The 24,454-nt window shown below is 37.1% G+C and overlaps 1 protein-coding gene across 1 annotated transcript in view; it reads left to right on the top strand.

Annotated features, from left to right (window-relative positions):
- eIF2Bbeta (eukaryotic translation initiation factor 2B subunit beta) overlaps positions 1-24,454 on the top strand; it is a 199,645-nt gene that overhangs the window by 81,285 nt on the left and 93,906 nt on the right. Inside the window, exons 6-8 of the mRNA XM_090370568.1 lie at positions 2,602-2,651; positions 9,362-9,458; positions 21,244-21,303. Of these exons, the coding sequence (XP_090226694.1) occupies positions 2,602-2,651; positions 9,362-9,458; positions 21,244-21,303 (207 nt within the window). The remainder of the gene's footprint in view (positions 1-2,601; positions 2,652-9,361; positions 9,459-21,243; positions 21,304-24,454) is intronic.

Genomic DNA, 24,454 nt, shown 5'->3' with positions numbered 1-24,454 from the left:
CTCAGTGTTGGGTCCATTATTGTTTTCTGTATTTATAAATGATATTGATGATGGTATATCAAGCTTAATGACGATACAAAGGTTGGCAGGGTTGTCAAGGACACTACTGACACCATGCTGCTGCAACAGGATCTGGAAAGGTTGAGCAGATGGGCTGAGAGGTGGCAAATGAAGTTTAACATTGACAAATGTAAAGTACTACACATAGGAAACAGCAACCCCAGAGCAACGTATCAACTCTGTGGTACACTGACAGTGGTAGAGAATGAAAGGGACTTGGGGGTGGTTGTGCAGGCAGATATGAAGTTCTCTGAGCAGTGCAGACGGGCTTCAAGAGTAGCTCATGGAGTTGTCATTGATATACAGGAATTTTTCCAGCAGGGATAAGGAGGTGATTATTCCCTTGTATAAGGCAATGGTCAGGCCACACCTAGAGTACTGTATACAGGTCTGGAGGCCTCATTTCAAGAAGGATGTAGAGCTGCTGGAACGAATACAGAGAAGGGCAACAAGATTAGTGAATGGAACAAAGGGGTGCTCTTACGAAGAAAGGCTTAGGTTTTGCAAATTACTGTGTCTGGAGACTAGGCACCAGTGAGGTGATCTGATAGAGGTGTATAAAGCCTTGAATGGTTTGAGCATGCTCAATGCTGATGGGATTCTTCCTTTAGCTCAGAATAATCACCTGAAAGGGCATAAATTCAAATTGAGGAAAGACAGATGTAGGATAGACGTGCGGAAATTTGCCTTTAGCCAGCAGGTGGGTGGTTGGTGGAACAGACTTCCATCCCTTGTGGTGGAGGTTGATAGCCTAAATAAGTTTAAGGCTAAGCTGGACAGGTATTTTGAACGAACAGAGGGGTGAAGTGGAAGTGGGGTTTTTTTTTTTTTGGCTGATGCTGCATAAGCTTGCTTTCCTGCATCAAATGCCTCTACTAATGCTAATGCTAATTTTTCTAGCAGGGATAGGGAGGTGATTATTCCCCTATATAAGGCAATGGTCAGGCCACACCTTGAGTACTGTATACAGGTCTGGAGGCCTCATTTCAAGAAGGATGTAGAGCTGCTGGAACGAGTACAGAGAAGGGCAACAAGATTAGTGAATGGAACAAAGGGTTGCTCTTACGAAGAAAGGCTTAAGTTTTGCAAATTACAGTCTGGAGACTAGGTACCGGCGAGGTGATCTGATAGAGGTGTATAAGGCCTTGAATGGTTTCAGCATGCTCAATGCCGATGGGATTCTTCCTATTGCTCAGAATAATCACCTGAGAGGGCATAAACTCAAATTGAGGAAAGACAAATGTTGGATAGATGTGCAGAAATTTGCCTTTAGCCAGCGGGTAGTTGGTTGGTGGAACAGACTTCCATCACTTGTTGTTGAAATTGATAGCCTAAATAAATTTAAGGCTCAGCTGGACAGGTGTTTCGAACTAATGAAGGGGTGAAATGTGAGTGGTGTGTTTTTTTTTTTTTTTTTTTTTTTTTTTGGCCGATGCTGAATAAGCTTGCTTTCTTGCATCATATGCCTCTACTAATGCTACAACGTCAGATGGGAGTTTGTTCCAACAATCAACTACCCGCTGGCTAAAGGCAAATTTTTGTGCATCTGTTCTACAACTGTCTTTCCTCAGTTTGAATTCATGCCCCCTCAGGTTCGTAATCTGAGCAAGAGGAAGAATCCCATCAGAATTGAGCCTGCTCAACCCATTCAAGGCCATATACACCCAGTCAGATCACTTTGCAGGTGCCTAGCCTCCAGACACTGCAATTTTTAGAACTTAAGCCTTTAATGGTAAGAGGACCCCTTCGTTCCCCTCATGAATCTTGTTGCCCTTCTCTGTACTCGCTCAAGCAACTCTACATCCTTCCTAAAATGAGGCCACCAGACCTGTATGCAGTACTCCTTTTGTATATTGTCTTATACAAAGGGATAATCACTTCCTTTTCCCTACTAGCAAAATTCCTGTATATCATTGACAAACCCCGTGACCTGCTCAGGCAACCTGTCTGCACTGCTCAGAAAACTTCATATCTGACTGCACAATAACTCCCAGGTTTTTTTCATTCTCTACCATCCTAAGCGTAGTACCACACAGTTGGTACTACACTTAGGGTTACTTCTATCCATATGCAGTATGGGTAGAAGTAACCCCATGTTAAACTGAAGTTTAACATTTGTTAATGTTAAACTTCAGTTGTCACTTCTCAGCCCATCTGCCCAACCTTTCTAGATCCTGTTGCAGTAGCACACTGTTATTACTATCATTAATAATCCTGCCAACTTTTGTATCACTGCAAACTTGGACATTAAGCCTTATATACCTTCATCAATATCATTGATATATATATATACAATATGTATTGCAATAATAAATGATTTCATCATGATGTAAAGAGTGTGTGTAATTTTGTATCAATCTTTATGGATAATTCCCAAAAAGAAAATGATTCATTTAGAAGCATGATTAAAGTTCCAGTTTTTTGCAGTAATTTCAAAAGTAATTGTTTCTGTTGGATTTATATAATAACTATATACTGGTAAGTACATAAACCTATGTTTTAGCATCCATTTTAAATTGTAGATGGTTGTTCTGTTTATAGGAAGCCATTTTAGACAACATTAGTGAATTGAAAACTGAATTGGAGGATAGGTAAGTTTTCTTTTAAAAATGCATTTAACTAGTTAAACAGAAATTACACAACTTTTTTTTTTTTTGGGAATTTCCAAAATTTTTTTTTTTTTTTTTTTTTTTTTTTTTTTCACCAGTTTAGTACATAAATTTATACAACTGAATCGTGTTTTTTCTTGTACAGGGTTAATATTTACAGGGATTGCATTTTTTATTTTTAGCACAAGATGGGGAAATTCTGCATGATAGTGCCATCTTGTTAGGATAGTAATTTTTGTCTGCAGTTCATCATCCATCCAAAAATTGCTTCTTTTGATGTTGCTAAAAAAAAAAAAAAAAAAAAAAAGAACTGATATAGCTGCACAGAATCAGTTCTTTCCAATTCCTCACACAATGTTGTTAACTCACATCTTATCTTTCATGCTGAGGAAGTGGAAAGAACTAATTCTGCAAAATGTTTGCATATAAATTTATCTGTTTATTCCTTTTAGTATAACTAATAGAGAAATAAAATTAGGTACACAATATTGGCATACAAATTGCCACAAATATATAAATTTATGTAAGTTTACAGGAATCCATTATACAGATTAGTTCCTGAGATTTATCATGGACATTCTCTCACTTTTGTTTGTTATGGTCACCACTGTCTAAAATATTGATGGAGCTGATATTTGGATCACACTTGTGATTTTAGTGAATTGAATTTTGAAAAGTCAAGTCATCCTCTAGCAGTCCAGCCCTCTTCGTGCACTGTCATGCTGGTGAGACTGTTAGTAACTTTGAATATGGTTTCATGTGCAAAGTCCAAAAATGCTATAAATGCCCAGCATGCTGGACGTTTATCAGCCATGTGTAAAATAATGTAAACAGATCAAGTGTGGTTTATACACTAAACAATAGTATTGCTTAGTGCATGAGTCATTTTGTACATTTAAGTAAAATGAAAAAAAATCGAATATTTTCTCTGTCATTGATCTAATTAAGTGACGTACAAGTTTGTGCAATCGCATCATGTTAGTATGCAGCAAACTCTAAAATAGCTGAGAACGACATTGTTTTAGGTGTATCTCATATTGCAACTCATGAATACCTTCACAACAGTTATGAAGTATAACTCCACAATATGAGAGATGCTTGATGGTGTATGAAGTGAATCAGACTAAAATGCTTTCAGAGCGTGAAAGTGTGAGAGTTTAACTGACTTTCTAACTTTGTGTGAAAGTTTAACTGACTTACAAGTTTGTGCAATAGCATCATGTTAGTATGCAGCAAACTCTAAAATAGCTGAGAACGGCATCATTTTAGGTGAATCTCATGTTGTGAATACCTCCACAACGAGTTGCCATGATATTGCGCTACAATATGAGATACACCTAAAACGATGCCATTCTCAGCTATTTTAGTTTTCTGCATACTAATATGATGCTATCACACAAAGTTGTACATCAGTTAAAACTTTCACAAGCCTGAGGCTTAAGCCCTAAAAGCATTTTAGTCTGATTCACTTCATACACCATCAGGCATCTCTCTTATTGTGGAGATATACTTCATAACTGAATTGCAATCATTGCATCACCAGGGTACCTACCCACCCACCGAAGATAGGCCCAATAGCCTTGAAACAGTGCCGTCTGGGTTGTGGTATCCGCTGAGAATAAGTAACAATAGTCTTCTCCATTGGTGAAGCATTACTTATTCCAGGTAGTGCAATATCATGGCAACTTGTTGTGAAGATATTCACATTATGAGATACACCTAAAACAATGCAGTTCTCAGCTATTTTAGAGTTTGCTACATACTAACATGATGCTATTGCACAAACTTGTACATCAGTTAAACTTTCACGAGGCTTAAGCCCTAAAAGCGTTAGTCTGATCTAATTAAGCACAAACAACACCATAAAAAGTACACCTGGGAAACAGTAATCCCAAAATAACTTATTCACTTGGTGGAGTTCAACTAAACCCAGCACTGCAGGAAAGGGACTTGGGTGTTATGATACGGTCAGACATGAAATTCTCTGAGCATTGTAAACAGGTTGCAAGGAAGGTCCATGATGTCCTATCGATGATCTATCGAACTTTTGCAAGTAGAGATAGGGATGTGATAATCCCATTATATAAGGCTTTTGTTAGACCACACTTGGAATACTGTGTTCAAGTATGGAGACCGCACCTAAAGGAAGACATCGAGCTTCTTGAAAGGGTGCAAAGACGGGTAACTCGCCTGGTGAGAGGCGAGTTACCCGTCCTTATGAAAAAAGACTTTGAATATGTGGGTTGCAGAGTTTGGAAATTAGACACCTTAGGAGATTTGATTGAGGTGTTTAAGGCTCTGAGAGGCATCAGTAAAATGAATGAGGACGAAATTTTCAAAGATTATAAATGATGCTAGAACTAGGGGACATAAATTCAAGTTACGGGGGGGGGAGATGTTTAGTTGGACTGCAGGAAGTTTTATTTTAGCCAGCGAGTTATAAATTACTGGAATAAGTTGCCCACATGGGTGGTAGAGGCTGATAGTTTGGGGAAATTCAAATGATGCTAGAACTAGGGGACATAAATTCAAGTTACGGGGGGGGGAGATGTTTAGTTGGACTGCAGGAAGTTTTATTTTAGCCAGCGAGTTATAAATTACTGGAATAAGTTGCCCACATGGGTGGTAGAGGCTGATAGTTTGGGGAAATTCAAAGGATCTGGATAGTACCTTCGGGTGAGGGAAATGCATAGGATGATAGTTTTAATTTCCTTTTCTTTTATTAATAATTAGTTTTTTTTTTCCTCTTTTTTTCATCATTGTTTCTTTCTCTTTTTGTTGTTTCTCATTGTTTCTCTTTTTTTTTTTTTTTTTTGGCTGATTCAGCATAAGCCATAGGCTTTCTTGCACCATGCGGCTAATACTAATATCATACCAATTATCTTCTGTTGTGTTGTTTGTCACGTTTATTTACATGAATAATTTTGTGTTACAGCTCCCAGAATTGCCTCCTTTTTTTTGTTGTTGTTGTTGCTGATTTTCATCACATGGTGTGATATCGTCATTTTCTTTCTTTAATGTAAACCCTAAAATCTATAGTACTTTGAACCATGATGAGTTGAAGACTGAGAAGACAGGTGATTCTTGTTTACATTGTGCATGAATTTCTACAGATTGTAATTTTTGATAAGTAAAATTTCCCAAATTTATGTGGGGTGGAAATTTTTGTTTAATGGTGGTTTGCAGTAGCCAGAATTGCTCCAGAGCAAAGCTTCAGCCTTCCGGGTTTCTCACCATGCAACATGTCTATAGTTGTTGAGAGACAAGCACATGGCAAGGTCCAACATTCAATACATTTTGAGACACTTGAACACAATAATTTTGTAAAGTTTTAAAATTTCATTTTTGTTCTTGTGGATTGCTTTTTTTTTTTTTTTTTTGTGATGAAGAGAAAGTGCTGTCATAAATAATTTAATCACCTTTAGCATAGTAGTGGCATATGGTGCAAGAAAACAAGCTTATACAGCATCAGCTGAAAAAAAAAAAAAAACTTCCTATTTCACCCATCCATTCATTCTAAAAGTTTGTCCAGTCCTCCTTTGAATTTATTTAAGCTATCAACTTCCACAACAACAGATGGAAGTTTCTTCTAGCAATCAACCACCCACTGGCTAAAGGCAAATTTCTGTGCAGCAAATTTCTGTGCATCTATTCTACAACTGTCTTTCTTCAATTTGAATTTATGTCCCCCTCAGGCAATTAATCTGGGCTAGAGGAAAAATTCCATCAGCATTGAGCTTGCTCAAACCATTCAAGGCCTTATACACCTCAATCAGATCATCTTGCTTGGTTTGACTTGGTGCATTATAGCCTTAGATCTAATGTGCCATAAAATCCTTAAACAACCAACCTGTCAGGTGTCTAGTCTCCTGACACTGTAATTTGCAGAAATTAAGCCTTTCTTTGTAAGAGCAACCCTTTGTTCCATTCACTAATCCTATTGCCCCTCTCTGTACTTGTTCCAGCAGCTCTACATCCTTCCTAAAATGAAGTCTCCAGACCTGTATACAGTACCCAAGGTGTGGCCTTAACATTACCTTATGCAGAGGGATAATCACCTCCCTATCCTTGCTAGAAAAATTCCTGTATATCATTGACAAGACCCCATGACCTGCTCTGGCAGCCTGTCTGCACTGCTCAGAAAACTTCATATCAGACTGCACAGTTACCCACAGGTTTTATTCATTCTCCATTACCCTGAGTGTAGTATCACACAGTTGGTACATTTCCCTCGGGTTACTGCTACTCATATGCAGTACTTTGCATTTTCAATATTAAACTTCAGTTGCCACTTTTCAGCCCATCTAACCAACTTTTCTAGATCCTGTTGCAGTAACACCCTGTTATTACTGCCATTAACAACCCTGCCAACCTTAATATCCAAATAAATATCCAAAACAATAATGGGCCCGACACTGAACCCTGAGGGACTACACCGATAACATTAATCTGTGAAGAGCAGTTTCCACTGAGTACCACTCTCTGTCTTCTCCCACTCAACCATCCTTTTATCCATTGTAGCAACTTGCACTTAATGCCATACTGCTCCAATTTGTACAGTAGCCTTCCATGTGCAACAGTATCAAAAGCTTTCCTGAAATCCAAGTATATGATATTAAGATTATTTTTTTGCATCCAGTTCCTTTATAACCACATCATAGTATTCAATAAAATTGGTCAGACAAGACCTTCCTCTTAACAAACCCATGCTGTGTCTGATTTATTACAACAGTCTTGTCTAGATAATCCTGTAATGCTTCTTTAACCAGTGACTCCATTATTTTTCCCAGAACAGAAGTTAAACTAATAGTTCTGTAATTACTCATGTCACCCTTTCATCCCACTTTGTGAATTTGAGATACATTTGCACATCTCCAGTCCTTGGGGGACCTCCCCTGAGTCTGAGGATGTTCTCATAATTATGGCTAAGGGTTTGCTTGCTTCCTTTGCCACCTCCTTTAATATAACTGGATAGATTCCATCCATCCCAGATGTCTTTCTTATGTTCAACTTCAACAGTTTCTCCTCCACTTGCTCAGTTATTACAAAACATTTAGCTCCCTGTTAGAGTTTGATAAGCTTCTGTCCTCCACTTCCCTACAGAATTCTTCATGTGTGAATGTAGGTGCAAAATACTCATTCAGTTTGTTGATTATCTGAACAGGATGATCAACAGTCAAAATATGATATAAATTGGAACAATCTGATCCATCCCCTTCCTTCTAGAGTGTACATAACTATAGAAGTCTTTGCTGTTTTTCTTTGCATCCTTTGCCAATCTGATGCTCAATATCAGATGCAAAATATGTTAGTATTTTATGTTAGGCATGGTGCGCTAGTATATCAAGAAATGGAAATTGATGAATTAATGAGCACTTCAACCTGCGTGGAGTGTAATCTGCTTTTAATTTATTAAATCAGATGTTTTGTGGTACTTCCTGTACCACTTCTTCAGAGACTGGGTTTAGTCTTTACAGTCTGGTACTCTTTTTGATTGATCGTTGCGAGCAGTAGTGATTGACAGGTCTAGCCCCTCACACTGGTTGCTTTTTACTTAGTGTTAGAGTGAATCCCTCTCATCTGCTACTGCTTTATAATTGGGAACTAATTTTCCAATTTAAAAAAGCAATGGAGGGCAATTAAACACACTAACTAAAATGAGTACTGTGTACAATGGTCAGAGCTTCCAATCGTAGCAATGAAAGCAATGAGCAGGAGGGGCCAAGCCTATTAATGTCAGCTACTTGCAATGATCAGTCAGAAGGGGTACCATGTTGTAAAGATTAACTGGTGACTGTAAACAATAGAACTGGTAAATTACGGCAATTTCATTTACATAAAGTTTTTAATTTGATTACACATTTCTTACTTGTTAATATTTTAGCCTTTAGTTCTTATATGCACAGTAGAACATGAATTGTTCAACTGTGCATATAAGATTCTATTTTTATTTTTCTTTCCCACATCAATTGATGTGGGAAAGAAAAAGAAAAATTTTTATTTCCATCATTATTTCTGAATAAAGATGACTATACATTTTGAAGAAATGTTTCTCTTGAAAAATAATAAACTAAGTTGTTCTTTTAGCCATGGTGTGCAGGTAAATTTAAATGGAAAATAGTGAAAATCTAAACACTTCAACCAGAATGGAGAGAGTGAATTTTTAATTTCTTGAAGTTACACAGATATTTTTGGGTGTTTCATTCTATTTCTTGTACCGCTTATTCGGTGAATGAATTATTTTCCTTATTATACTTCTCTCTCTCACACACACACACACACACACACACACACTGAAGAATTAGACAGATTTCACTTTGAAAAGGTTGAAATGCTTAGATTTTTACTGTTCTCCAAAATAATAACTATATTGTATTTTATTACAGTAAAAATGCAGAAACAGTATTTTGTAAGTCAAACAGGAAACACTAATTTTTATTTAAGTGCTACATTATGAATTATTATTATTATTATAGAATCAAGAAAATTGATTTTTTTTTTTTTTTTTTTTATGAATGCTGCAAGTTGCCTCATTTGAACTTTAAATGTACCAGGTATTATAGTGGTCTTTATTGTTGCCAATTTAGTTTCAACTCTAAACTCATAAATCCGGCAAGGCTGTCTGTTGACAGCCTTGCCGGATTTATGAGGTTCTCTTGTACTAATATTGTACATCTATATTCTTTTTTCAGCACGGACAACATTGTGGCACAGTCTTCAGAAAATATTCTTCCCAATGAAGTTATTATGACTCTTGGAAAGTCAAAAACGGTGGAATCATTTCTGAAGGTGAGTAAGTAGCTGAAAAAACTGATCTCTGAGTAATATTTGCTCACAGATCAAATAGAGATATTAAATTTTTCTCCTTTGTAAAATAAAAAAATTCTAATGAAAAGTTTATCTTTTGGATTAGTCTAACTTCTTATTTGGATGCTGAAAGAAACCTTGTAGATCAGGTGAAACAGTTGAATAGCAGTATTTATTCAAAGCAATAACAGCATACTATAAATTAAAATAAGGATGATAATGTATAATAATAATTTAAGCTAATAAATAAATAAAATTAATATTTAGAATGCAGATCTGTTGAAGTCAGACTGCACACTAAAACAAGTTACTGATAGCTTCAGGAAGAAATATTCTGACTTGCTCATGAGTTTGATTTTTCTGTAATTTTGCTGTTCAGTGTGCAAACCTTCAGAGTTCATAGATGGAGTTTAATTATTGAACAGTGGGATGTTGCATAGACTTCTGAAAGGCCCAGGTTATTGAAAATTTAAAAATATTTATTACCACAGTTATCTTGAGCTAGAGTCTTTAGTTTATTATGATATGGAAGATATCATAATAAACAAACCATTTTTATTAGGAATAGGTAGATTGAACTCTATCCCCCCCCGGGATCTGTGTTATTATAACATTGGGGGGGGGGAGCAGCATATCATTGCTTAGTGCCTAGTATATTTATTTATGTGACTTGTTCTATGCTGACCATGGAGACATTTGCCTGACTTGTACATCTCCTTGGATTTAAGAGTTGTTCAACACATCAAAGACTGATATTTTTGGGATATCAGAAACGTGAAGTCACATAGATATAAGGACTGCAGAATTCGAATTTTGGGAGTACAATGTGTGCAGAAAGAATACACAGGATAGGAAGGGAAGTTAAGAAACATTTAATCCAGTTGACATTGGTGGACAGTGCAATATTAAGTCAGTTTGGTGTGAAATAAGCACTGGGAAAGCAAAAATGAGGGTAGGAGTGTGTTATAGAACAAATGACTCTGATATTCAGGAGATCAGAATGTCTTATAATTGGGAATTTTAACTTCCCAGATATTGACTGGAACTTGGGGGGTTGGAACTTGCTACTCTTGCATACTAGCAAGACTTTTATGGATTTACTGGATGATTGTTTTCTCCACTTCTGTCCTTTTCTACGCCTTTGCAGCATGTTTGAGAGGTAACCAAAGGGAGTAATACTCTTGATCTGATTATCAGCAGTGATTATACATGCATTAAAAATTTGTAGATAAAGGAACCACTAGGTGGCAGTGATCACAGTGTACTGATGTGGGATTTACTTAAAGATGTAACTACCATCAGGGGTGAAGGGGAGAGTTTTTGCTTTCGTAAAGGTGACAACAGTGGTCTCACACATTTTTTTTAAAATTCTATACAGTGGGACCAACTGATGATGTTACCAACAGCAAATTCTAAATGGGAAGTATTCAAGGAATTAACCTTGGAAGCTACTAGGCTTTTCATACCAACTAAGAAATGCTGTTCAAGGTTTAGGCTCAAATGAATGTCAGTTGAACTAGTGAGACTCGTGGTAGAGAAGAAAAATTATCAGGCAACACAGAAGCTTATGGTAGATATAAGCTAGTCTGTAATCAAGTCACAAAGGAGGTTAGGCAAGCGAAGGCAGATTCCAGAAATATTTCACAAAGAAATACAGCAAAGACTTCTTTACTTATATAAACTCGAGAACGAAGGGGATAAATGAGATTGGTCCACTTGATGTTGGTTGTTCGACTTTTGATGATGCTGCTCAAATAGCTGACGTGCTGAATGAGTATTTTGCATCTACATTCACACATGAGGAATTCTGTAGGGAAGTGGAGGACAGAAGCTTATTAAACTCCAACAGATGATTTTGTAATAACCGAGAGCAAAGTGGAGTAGAAATTGTTGAAGTTAAACATAAGAAAGGCACCTCTGGTGGAAGAGATCTATCCAGAAGAGATCTACCCTTAGCCATAATTATGAGAGTCCTTGGACTTAGGGGAGGTCCCACAGACTGGGGCGCCTCCGTAGCCAGGTGGGAAGGAGTAGCAGTGCATAGCACACGCTTCTTGATTAGACCGGGGATCGAGCCCATCACGACCAAATAAAGAAGATGCAGAAAGGTCAGGGAATGACCACCGCATATCCCGGAGCAATATGGCCTTAGTTGCTAATGCTCCTAAAAACCAAATAACAAACAAACAAACCCACAGACTGGAGATATGCAAATGTATCTCCAATGCACAAAGGAGGATCAAAGGGTGGCACGAGTAATTACAGATCTGTTAGTTTAACTTCTGTTCCACGGAAAATAATGGAGTCACTGTTTAAAGAAGCATTGCAGGATCATCTAGACAAGACATCTGTAGGGAAGTGGAGGACAGAAACTTATTAAACACCAATAGATGATTTTGTAATAACCGAGAGCAAAGTGGAGTAGAAATTGTAATAGATAGAAATGTGTTTGTTAAGGGGAAGTCTTGTCTGTTCAATTCCATTAAATACTATGAAGTGGTCACAAAGGAACTGGATGCAAAAAATAATTTTGACATCATATACTTGAATTTCAGGAAAGCTTTTGATACTGTTGCACACGAAAGACTACTGTACAGATTGGAGCAGTATAGCATTAAGGGCAAGTCGCTACAATGGATAAAAGCATTGTTGAGTGTAAGAAGACAGAGAGTGGTAATCAATGGACATTGCTTTCATGGAATAATGTTATTATTAGAGTTTCCCAGTGTTCAATGTTTGGGCCTATTGTAGTTTTGTATATTTATCGATGATATTGATGAAGGTATATTAGGATTAATGTTGAAGTTTGCTGATGATACAAAGGTTGGCAGGGTTGTTAATGGCAGTATGCTACTGCAACAGGCTCTAAAAAAGTTAGATAAATGGGCTAAGTGGCAACTGGAGCTTAACATTGATAAGTGCAAAGTACTGCATATGGGTAGCAGTAACCCGAGGGACTGCTCGGGTTACTGTACCAACTATGTGATACTACACGCGGGGTAATGGAGAATGAATAAGACCTTGGGGTAATTGTGCAGTCAGATATGAAGTTTTCTGAGCAAAGCAGGTCATGGGGTGTTGTCAGTGATTTACAGGAATTTTGTTATCAGGGGAGATAAGGAGGTGATTATCCCTTTGTGTACAGCACTGGTCAGGCCACACCTTGAGTACTGCATACAAGTCTGGAGGCCTCATTTTAGGAAGGATGTAGAGTTGTTAGAATGAGTACAAAGAAGGGCAGTAATACTGGTGAGGGGAACAAAGGGGTGCTTTTGCCAAGAAAGGCTTAAGTTCTCAAATTGCAGCGTCTTGGAATCTGGCACCTGCGAGGTGATCTGATTTGTGTGTATAAGACCTTGAATGGTTTGAGCAGGCTCAATGTTGATGGGATACTTCTTCTTGCTCAGATTACAAACATGAGGGGGCATAAACTCAAATTGAGGAAAGACAGGTGTAGAATAGATGCGTGAAAATTTGCCTTTAGCCAGCAGGTAATTGATTACCTGAACAAACTTATGTCTGTCGTGGAAGTTGATAACTTACATAAATTCAAGGAAGAAGTGGGCAAACTTTTGGAGTGAAAGGATGGGTGAAATGGGAATTTTTTTTTTGGCTGATGCACTATAAGCCTGCTTTCTTGCATTGTATGCCTTTGCTAATGTTAATGAGAGAATTTTCCTTCAAGAAGTTTATTGATCAGAATTGTATTTTAGTTGTGAAAGGCAGAATATTTCAGTTGAAAGATACCAGTAACCTGGTTTAGTGCGTGCTTTTATTTTAATACATCCATATTTTTAATTTAATTATATTTAAGTGGTGTGAAGTATAATTTCTGGTTAGTTGCGTATTGTAATGTTTTTATTGTATATAGTAATGTTTATTTTATATTTTTATTTTTAATTTATTACAGTATTGACATTGTCTTAAAGGATTGTCATATCACTCTTCTGTGGATTTTTGATCAACTAGATTTTTCCTTCCAGTTTATTGAAAGAAGTAAAACAAGCAGAATTGCTTGAAGATGCATATTCCTTATCATGTCATCCATTAATGGTACTGTGGCAAACCAGAGTAATTCATGAAATTGTAATATGAATCCTATCCGTATAAACAGCAAAAATTAATTAGCAGTGCCAGTATGACGTACCTTTAAACATTTGTTTTTCAGACTAAGTTTCCATTTCATAGATCTGTGTGATAAATCACCAGAGTGCATTAACTTTTTTCATTACTTTTCCACAAATTTCAAAACTCTCCACAGATGAGTGACTGTTTTCAATGTTTACTTTTGAAGGGTAAAATAAACATTGAAAACGATCATGGAATCTGTGCTTAACCCATCATTAGTGGTAGGAAAATTTGAAATTCCTCTCTGTGAGCAAAAATTTGAAAATTCAGCAAAATATAATTCACAATTTTTTTTTTGATGCCACCTATATTTTCAATCTTTTCTGAATGCAACTGTGAAAAATCATATATTTTTATTTTCACATACTTTTCTGAACAAAAAAATCATATACCTTTTTGAACACAACTATGAAAAATCATATGTTAATTAATTTTTGAAAATTGAAACTCCCTTTAGACCTGTTGGCAAGTGAATGCAAATTTAAAACTGTGCCATCAACGTAGACTTTGATTAGTGGAGAGTGTGTCAGTAACAGTAGTACTCACTCCATGAAACATGAAGTGTGCACATAAACCATTTGATTCCAGGCCAGAGAGCATTACCAATTGAAAGAAAGCGTGCAGCAATAAAATGAACTTACTATCAATAACTCTTCATCACATTGTGAGATTACGAAAAATCCTTGGCAAAAGATGCTAAAAAAAACAGCAAGGATTTCTTTACTTATATAAACTCTAAAAGGAGGGGGATGAATCTGATTGGTCCACTTGACATCGATGGTTCGACTGTTGATGATCCTGCTCAGATAGCAAACAAACTGAATGAGTATTTTGCATCTACATTCACACATGAGGAATTATTAAGGTTTGAAAATGGCAGAAGGTTATCAAATTGTAGCAGGATACTTAATGATTTTGTAATAACTGAGAGCAAAGTGGAAGAGAAACTGTTGAAGTTAAACGTAAGAAAAGCACCTGGAGTGGATGGGATCTATCCAGTTATATTAAAGGAGGCGGCAAAGCAACTAAGCAAACCCTTAGCCATAATTATGAGAGCATCCTTGGACTCAGGGGAGGTTCCCACGGACTGGAGATGTGCAAATGTATCCCCAATTCACAAAGGGGGTTCGAAGGGTGACACGAGTAATTACAGACCAGTTAGTTTAACTTCTGTTCCGGGTAAAATAATGGAGTCACTGGTTAAAGATGCATTGCAGGATCATCTAGACAAAACTGCAGCAATTTTTCAGACACAGCATGGGTTTGTTAAGGGAAAGTCTTGTCTGACAAATTTGATAGGATATTATGATGTGGTTACAAAGGAACTGGATGCAAAAAATAATTTTGATATCATATATTTGGATTTCAGGAAAGCTTTTGACACTGATGCGCATGGAAGGCTATTGTACAAATTGGAGCAGAATGGTATTAAGGGTAAGTTGCTACAATGGATAAAAGGATGGTTAAGTGCGAGAAGACAGAGGGTGGTAATCAATGGGTGCTGCTTTTCTTGGACTAATGTTATTAGTGGAGTCCCACAGGGTTTGGTGTTGGGTCCACTGTTGTTTTGTATATTTATCAATGATATTGATGAAGTTATATCAGGCTTAGTGTCGAAGTTTGCAGATGATACAAACGTTGGCAGGGTTGTTAATGACAGTAATGGCAGTGTGCTACTGCAACAGCATCTAGATAATTTGGGCAGATGGGCTAAGAAGTGGCAACTGAAGTTTAACCTTGACAAATGCAAAGTACTGCATATGGGTAGAAGTAATCCCAGAGAAATGTACCAACTGTGTGGTACTACACTTAAGGTGGTAGAAAATGAAAAAGACCTGGGAGTAATTGTGCAGTCAGATATGAAGTTTTCTGAGCAATGCAGACAGGCTGCCAGGGCAGGTCATGGGGTTTTGTCAATGATATATAGGAATTTTGCTAGCAGAGAAAAGGAGGTGATTATCCCTCTGTATAAGGCAATGGTCAGGCCTTGCCTTGAGTATTGCGTACAGGTCTGGAGGCCTCATTTTAGGAAGGATGTAGATTTACTTGAGCATGTACAGAGAAGGGCAACAAGATTGGTGAGGGGAATGAAGGGGTCCTCTTATCAAGAGAGGCTTAAGTTCTGCAAATTGCAGTGGCTGGAGACTAGGCACCTGCCTGCACGGTGATCTGATTGAGGTGTATAAGGCCTTGAATGGGTTCAGCACGCTGAATTCTGATGGGATCCTTCCACTTGTTCAGATTACGAACCTTAGGGGGCATAAATTCAAATTAAGAAAGGACAGATGTAGAATAGATGTGCGGAAATTTGCCTTTAGCCAGCGGGCGGTTAATTGCTGGAACAAACTTCCATCTGTCGTTGTGGAAGTTGATAGGTTGAATAAATTTAAGGAGGAACTGGACAGGCATTTTTTGAAGGAATGGTGTGTTTTTTTTTTTTTTTTTTTTTTTTTGGCTGATGCTGCATAAGCTCATACATTTGCTTTCTTTCATCACATGCCACTACTACTACATATGTGAATTAACATATGTACATAATTAGGTTTAACTTGATCATGAATTTTCTGTGGAGAATTCAAAGAAAACATTTTCAACAACAAGTGTTATTAATTTCGGCTATGTGGATAGGGTAAATGAAGCATAAATTGCTGAAATATTTTCACGGTTCAGTCAACCCTGCATGACTAACAAAAGGGTAAGGATACAATACAATACAGGACCATCTAGATAAGAATGGTATCCTTAATGGATCACATCATGGGTTCTTGAAGAGCAAGTCTTTCATGACTAATCTTGTTAATTATTATGATGAAGTAATAAAGCACTTGGATGCAAGAAACTACTTTGATAATTACTTTGACTTCAGATGCTTCAAGGGCTGGCTAAAAGATATATGAAGCAGAATAATCATAAATGGATATTCCTTGGGGTGAATGGAGTTTCTCAGGGATCAGTATTAGGAGTCACTTCTGTTTCTTCTCTTCTTTAATGACATTGATGAGGGAGTTCAAAGTAAATTGTCAAAGTTTGCTGATGATTTAAAGGTTTGGCTTCAGAATAACAGATTTGTTGCATAAATGTTCTGAAAATTGGTAGCTGAGCTTTAATGCTTCTAAGTGTAAAGTTTTGTACCTGGGGAATAGAAATCCAGGAATTACTTACAAGTGGGTGAGTGGAGTTAAAAGTGGTTCAGGATGAAAAATACTTAGGGGATTTAGCCAGGCTTGAAATTTACCATGCGGTGTAAACAAGTGGTCAGGAAGGCACATGGTGGCAAAGGATATCCATTTATATAAGATGATGGTGAGACCACATTTAGAACATTGTGTTCTGGTCTGCAGGCCATGCTAAGAAAGACACAGAGCTTTTAGAAAGGGTTCCAAGAAGAATATCCAGATTGGCGTGAGGTGCTAATCGATATCCATATGAAGAAGAGCTTAGAAAGTACAGATTGCAAAGATTCGTTACTAGGCATCTTGTGGGGGAGCTGATAGAGATATATAAAGCCGTGAAGGGAATCACTAAAATGAATAAGGGAGGTGTATTTTTACTGGTAGAAGAGCGAAGAACCAGGGGCATAAATAAAAAATTTTGTGGCTAGTAACAGAATGCTAGATGTCATGAAGTTTACTTTTATCTTCCAAAAGGCCTCTGAGGTTGGGAAAGTTCATATTGGTGTATTAATGTTCACAATATGAACATTAATACACCAACCGTTGAGTTAAAATAATTTAATACTATATATATAAATACAAAGAATACTGTAACATAATCTGTTTACAATAACTGATTGTGAATAAAGCCTGAAAATAAAATAAAATATATAAGGTTAAAAGCGTTAAAACTGAACAATTATAAAATACAATAAAATATATAAGGTTAAAAGTGTTAAAACTGTACAATTATAGCTTTTGGGGGCGTCCACCTCCTTTCTCAACAAGAAATAATGCTTAAGCAGCACATCCTTAAGTATCAGGTTCATGGCACACGTGGCGCATGAACAAAAGTTCCTACACGTGCCCCAGAACCGGAAGCAGCTCGGGAACGTGGTAAACAGAAACGCTCATCTTTTGAGAGGACTATAGCCTCAAAAAGGGGGTGAAGCCGCACACTCCCATCTCTATTCATAGTATTGTTATCGGATGAGCAAATTCACAAGCTCTCGAGCCACTTGCGGTCCCAGAACTTGTGCCCAATCAAGGATGACAGCATTTTCTGCAGAGACCTGGTACTGTCTTTCCCAAAAATGTTCAGCAACAGCGGACTCATCAAACTCTGCGGTCTGTATGGTACTTGTGTGTTCCCCCAGACAATCCTTAAGGTAAGGCGCCACCCCGTCTCCCCTGCATAACATTCCCCACAATCTGGGCATTTAATCTCGTATATAACCCCACTACTAGAGTCCCTTAATATGGGGTCCTTAAATTGCGACACTACTGTGTGCAACCTCCGACCCGGAAGCTGCACACAGCGTGCTTGATAATCCCGAAATACCCTTGCAATGCATTCTGTAAGGCCTGGATAGTAGGGAATGTAAGCTGTGGTAACCGGAACAGCCGATTCTCTATGGATAGACTCCACTCCTCTTCTATATTTATCCACGATCCTCTGGGGGTAACTGCATTTCATAAGATCCGCTGCAATTCGTGAAATTTCTCTCTCTCTCTCTCTCTCTCTCTCTCCCCTCAGGGGTACTACAGTGGGTCCCAATCCTATCAAATAGTGCCTTAGCGACGCTATTCTTATGTTGCCTAGTCTCCGGCACATTGGTTTCTTATAGATTGTGGTTTTAAGCCTAGAGCCATCTCTGTATACCATTACATCCAGGAATGGGAGAGTACCACCTGCTTCTACCTCTGGGGTAAACTGTATAAACGGAGAAAAACTGTTAAGAAAACTAAGCACATCTTCCTCTCTCCCCTTTTGACAATAGTGAATGTGTCATCCACATATCTTTTCCACTTACGCATAGGGAACTCCAATCCTTCAAAAATCCTGTTCTCTGATTCCTCCATGGCTAGATTCGCCACAATAGCACTGATAGGAGAACCCTTAGCTGTGCCGTGAACCTGCTTGTATATCACCCCTTGAAATAACATAGTAGTACTCGAGAGACACAATTCTGTACCACAACAAATATCTTCAATGTTTAAATGAGACCTGGCATTTAAAGTGTCATCTTTCTGTAGGGCCATTTTAACACATTGAACCCCATGTGTTATAGGAATACATGTAAACAATGACACTACATCCAACGATATCATAATCTCATTCACCCCTATAGTCTGACTCTTCACAAATCCCACGAATTATTTACTATCTTTAACAACGAATACACACTCTCCAACTATGGGACCAATCAACTTTGCCAAAAAGAGTTTAATGTGGGGACTTCAACAATTTATGACATTAAGAAAAATTCCAATGCTATAACAGAATTTGTGTCGATTATGGATAGTGAAGAAGAATCTGGCAGAAAAAAGATAATGTTGAAACCTGAAAATGCTGCTTTAGAGAGTGCAGTTTATTTGTGGTTTCTTCAGAAGTGAAGTTTAGGTGAACCAGTATCTGTCTCAATGTTGTATGAAAAAGCATTGGATTTTAAACGAAAATTAAGAAATCCAAGAAACAGTTTTCCTCAGTTTTAAGATTTTAAGGTAAGCACAGGCTGGCTGAAAAACTTTAAACTGCGACACGGTATATGTGAACTAAATAGTCAAGCGAGAAACTTTCTGCAGATGAATCGGCAGCAGTGTCCTTGTAAGTTTGCTTCACTTATAGCAAATTACGAGAAAGAAAGCTTTTATAATGTTGATGAGACAAGCTTATTATGGAAAGCATTACTGAGAAAAACACTAGCCACTAATAGAGAAATGCCTGTGCCAGGTTTTAAGATAAAAGAGCGAGTTACAATTGCTATGTGTACAAATGCTACTGGGACGCACAGATTGTCCGTGCTCATTATCGGTAAGTCGAAAAAACGATGAGCATTTAAAAATCTTTCTAATTTTCCTGTTTTGTATAAAAATCATAAAAATGCCTGGGTGGATGTTTCTGTTTTCCAAGATTGGTTTTTTATAATTTTTTTTTATTCAATTAATCTTAATTATTTAATTTAATCGTAAGGTAAGATAAGAAATTTTTTGATCTGTAACACAAAGTTGAACAGATGGGCTGAGAGGTGGCAAATGAAGTTTAACATTGACAAATGTAAAATACTACATATGGGAAGCAGAACCCCAGAGTGATGTATCAACTCTGTGGTACTACACTGACAGTGGTACAGAACGAAAAGGACCTGGGGGTAATTGTGCAGGCAGATATGAAGTTTTCTGAGCAGTGCAGACGGTCTGCAAGAGTAGCTCATAGTATCTTGTCAATGATATACAGGAATTTTTCTAGCAGAGATAAGATGATGATTATCCCCTTATATAAGGCAATGGTCAGGCCACACCCCGTATACAGGTCTGGAGGCCTCATTTTAAGAAGGATGTAGAACTGTTGGAACGCGTACAGAGAAGGGCAACAAGATTAGTGAATGGAACAAAGGGTTGCTCTTATGAAGAAAGGCTTAAATTTTGCAAATTACAGTATCTGGAGACTAGGCACCTGCGAGGTGATCTGATTGAGGTGTATAAAGTCTTGAATGGCTTGAGCATGCTCAATGCTGATGGAATTCTCCCTCTTGCTCAGAATAATCATTTGAGAGGGCATAAATTCAAATTGAGGAAAGACAGATGTAGGATAGATGTGTGGAAGTTTGCCTTTAGCCAGCAGGTGGTTGGTTGGTGGAACAGACTTCCATCCTTTGTTGTGGAAGTTGATAGCCTAAATAAATTTAAGGTTGAGCTGGACAGGTACTTGGAACGAACGGAGGGGTGAAATGGGAGCGTTTTTTTTTTTTTGGCTGATGCTGCACAAGCTTGCTTTCTTGCATCATATGCCTCTACTAATGCTAACATCCACAATCTCAATTTTCTCTTTCTCATCACTTATATTACATTTGACCGACTCTGTTATTTTTGGCCATTCTTATCTATGGGATTTATGCTTCTTGAATTGATGTGCTTTACAATTAAAAGCACAATACCTCCTCCCCTTCTGTATTTTCTTTATTTCCCGTACATTTTACCTTTACTTTTTTTTTCAGAGTATATTATATTGAGATTAGTTGATGTAATCAGCACTTTATATTTATTATCTGGAAACCGAGGTTTGGTGTACAACCATGTAAGAGTTTGGCTTGTCGTGTTTTTTTTTTTAATTCTAATATAACTCATGTAGTTGTTTTTGGTAGTACTTTTCACAGCTATCTCTCTCTCTCTCTCTCTCTCTCTCTCTCTCTCTCTCTCTCTCTCTCTCTCTCTCTCATTACATTCCCATAGTCTTATAGCTAATTTCAACTCTTAGTCATAGTATTATAAGCACATTCTCCTACCATGCAAAATAATGCACATATGAATAGGACAGTTCCATGAGTTTTCCAGTTATGCTCTGTAAATTAGGTAATAAAAAATTCTTTATTTTTATAGTTTAATGATCTGAAAATTACAGTGTGTGTGTGTGTGTGAGGATATTGCATTTATGCAATATCTTAATTCTAGACAGAGAACTAGAATTAATGATGTGATTTTTGCAGGCCGCAGCTAAAAAACGAAAATTTCAAGTTATTGTTGCTGAAGGATCCCCATCTTATCAAGTAAGCTGCTCATAGATTTTACACTCTAATTAATTGGAGGTTGGAGGATAGGCAACCTTTATAGAATGTAAGTTTTTAATATGAAAAGGTAATAGTTTTATATTCTAGTGTTTTAAAATGGTACCATAAAAAAAAAATTAATTTGTAGTACAGAATATAGATCCATTGGGTCTATATTCTATACAACTAAATGTCAACAATGGTCAAATGAGACCGCCAATATATATATATATATATATATATATAAATTACAGCAAAGACCTATTGACATGAGCGAGTGCAGACTATTCTGGTTATTCTTGGTTATAGAAGGGCACGTGTATAATGGACCCTGAATACTAACGAATATAGTGAAGAAGCAGATGGAAAATTTTTGGTAATACTTTGATGTAATATGAATGTGAAGAGAAAATTTTTTATGCAGCATTGTGATTAGAGAGAGTTCAGTGTGCCACATAGATGAAAAGATAGTCTGTGGATTACCATCATAAAGTTCATTAGCACCAGAAACTGTAAAACCCAAGAATATGCTGACTGAATTGTGCTTCCAGTTTTCTTGGAAACATTAGTGGTGTAGTCCATTAGAATTCGTGTCAACTGGTACTATCATTAACTTTGAGTAATACAGTAAACCCCCGCTATTTGCGGTATCTGTATTCGCGGTCGCTGATTTAATATAAAATGAAACCTAAAAAAAAAAGTGAATTTTAAAGCGCCGTGAACATTTTCCGACATAAAAAAACATGGCGTGGCTAAAATTATCTTTCCCGGTAAAAAAGCGCTCAGTGGGTGGTGGGGAGAGGGGTGACAAAATCGCGAGCGTGGATGTTTCTCGCTAATCCTTGTTCAGTATGTGTTATGCGCTTGTCATGGAAGGTTTCGTCATTTGCTTTTAATTTATATGCTTATAAATTGAATAAACTTATCAATTTATAAATTGATATGCTTAAAAGTGATAAATCTACCATTTTGCAGTGTAAAACAGACTTTTTCTGGTGTGTTAATAGAAGAAAGTGACTTTATTGTGGACAAATTCTTTCTAACCCGTACAAAAATATGGCTACGAATAACAAGGGAAATGTGAAAAGATCAAAGAAGGTGATGACATTAGCGAATAAAATTGAGTTATTAGATAAAATTTCTAATGGTGAAAGTGTCTCCTCAGTGGCAAAACATTATAAAATCAATGAGTCAATGGTACGATCAATCAAGAAATCGGAAGAAAAAATCCGCCGTAGTGTCCATGAAAACACGCCAATTGCTTCAAAAGTTTGCTCTGTAACTCGTGATGTTAAATTAGGAAAAAATGGAAAAGGCTTTAAATCTGTGGATAGAAGACGGAACTCATAATAAAATTCCGTTAAGTTCACTCATCATTCGTGATGTCACCACCAAATACGGAGGATGCAGAAAGGTCAGGGAATGACCACCGCACCGGAGCAATATGGCCTTAGTTGCTAATGCTCCTAAAAACCAAATAACAACAACATCATTCGTGAAAAGGCAAAACTCCTTTATCAACACTTTAGCGAAACTGGTGATAGCACTGGTGGGATAAGTTTTTTAGCTAGCAAAGGCGCTTGTTTGAAAGATTTGTTTGAAATTTCTATAAATATTACATTTAATATTAAATTGTTTCTTATTTTCATTTCGATGCCATATGCTTGCATTTCACAATGTACTGTCTATGTACATAGTCATATTATGAAGGCACATATAATACATACATAGACAAAATTTTAGACTAGTTTTTCTTATATATTTCATACTTTGGAACGGAACCCCTTTATTACTATGGGAGCCATAACTCAGTATTCGCGTTTTCGGTATTCGCGGCATTTCTCAGGAACGTAACCCCCGCGAATAGCGGGGGTTTACTGTACATTGAAGTTCTGGCGAAACCTAAAGATAGATTTCAAGAATTGTTAGGGCAACATACAGACCCTAGACAAAAGAAATTTGTGAACTGTGTAATTTTTCAATTAATAATGTGTAAACCCTCCTTTAGCATAAATCACTTCATGAATTCTCATTGATAGGGATTCAACTAACCCCTTAAATAGTTTATATCAATATTAGGCCATTCTGAAAACAGTTGAACTTATATTTGATTCAGATTTCTTGGGTGCTGTTATGCTCTTAGGCAACTCCGTAGCCAGGTGGGAAGGAGCAGCAGTGCGTAGCACATGCTTCTTGATTAGACCGGGGTTCGAACCCGTCACCACCAAATACGGAGGATGCGGAAAGGTCAAGGAATGACCACTGCATATCCTGGAGCAATATGGCCTTAGTTGCTAATGCTCCTAAAAACTTAACAGCAACAGCTGTTATGCTTTCACTTTTTGTTCAAGGTAATCCCATATGTTCTCTATAGGATTTAAATCTGGTGATTTGGCTGGACAGTTTAAAGTCCTACCATTCCCTCATGTTTCTTGTGCTAGTTCAAAACAGTAGAGGCCTATTAAACTTGACAGTTCCCATCCTGGAATATAGTCATATCAAACTCATGAGTATCCCTGTGATATTCAGCAAAAGGTGTTACCTGATCATCCGGAATATTTATATACCCAGGTTGATTCATCCTAATTGGTATTTCAAATAGGAACCAACTTCACATAATAGTTAAAACAGTGGCATCCAACCTTTTTCTGTACAGGGGCCATATTCAAACTTCAATTTGGTTCACGGGCCACCCTGAGTGATTCTGAAGAAAAATTGGAGTGTTACTTTTTCCATGCCTTGTTTCATGTAAAAGGGAGTTTCTGTTTTTTATTTTCATGCTATTTATAAAAAAATGCAAATTCACAACACTTTTATATGCAACAAATCTATGTCAAAGATTTATTTTTATATTTTATTAAAATTATAAAAATATGACTTACAAAAATTTAAAAAAAATGCTTTACTTTTGTTTTTTTAAAAAATACCTTACTTTTGCTTTTAAATGCTCGCTTTAGAAAATTTACAAACTGAAAAGGATCATTGCTTATCAATATTATGGTGCATAAATAAATACATTAGAACCCGGAGGATAAGAAGTTTTCCAATGGACGGGAGGTGTGGAACTTCTTACAAGGGAAAACTGCTTAGAAGGGAAAATGACCCAAGGGTATAAAATATTAATTTGCAAATAAAAATGAAAAGATACACG

This window comes from Mastigoproctus giganteus, chromosome 3 (assembly GCF_048544385.1).
Source record: "Mastigoproctus giganteus isolate SK-2022 chromosome 3, ASM4854438v1, whole genome shotgun sequence".
NCBI classification, from domain to species: domain Eukaryota; kingdom Metazoa; phylum Arthropoda; class Arachnida; order Uropygi; family Thelyphonidae; genus Mastigoproctus; species Mastigoproctus giganteus.
This window is presented reverse-complemented; position numbering and strand designations above follow the sequence as displayed.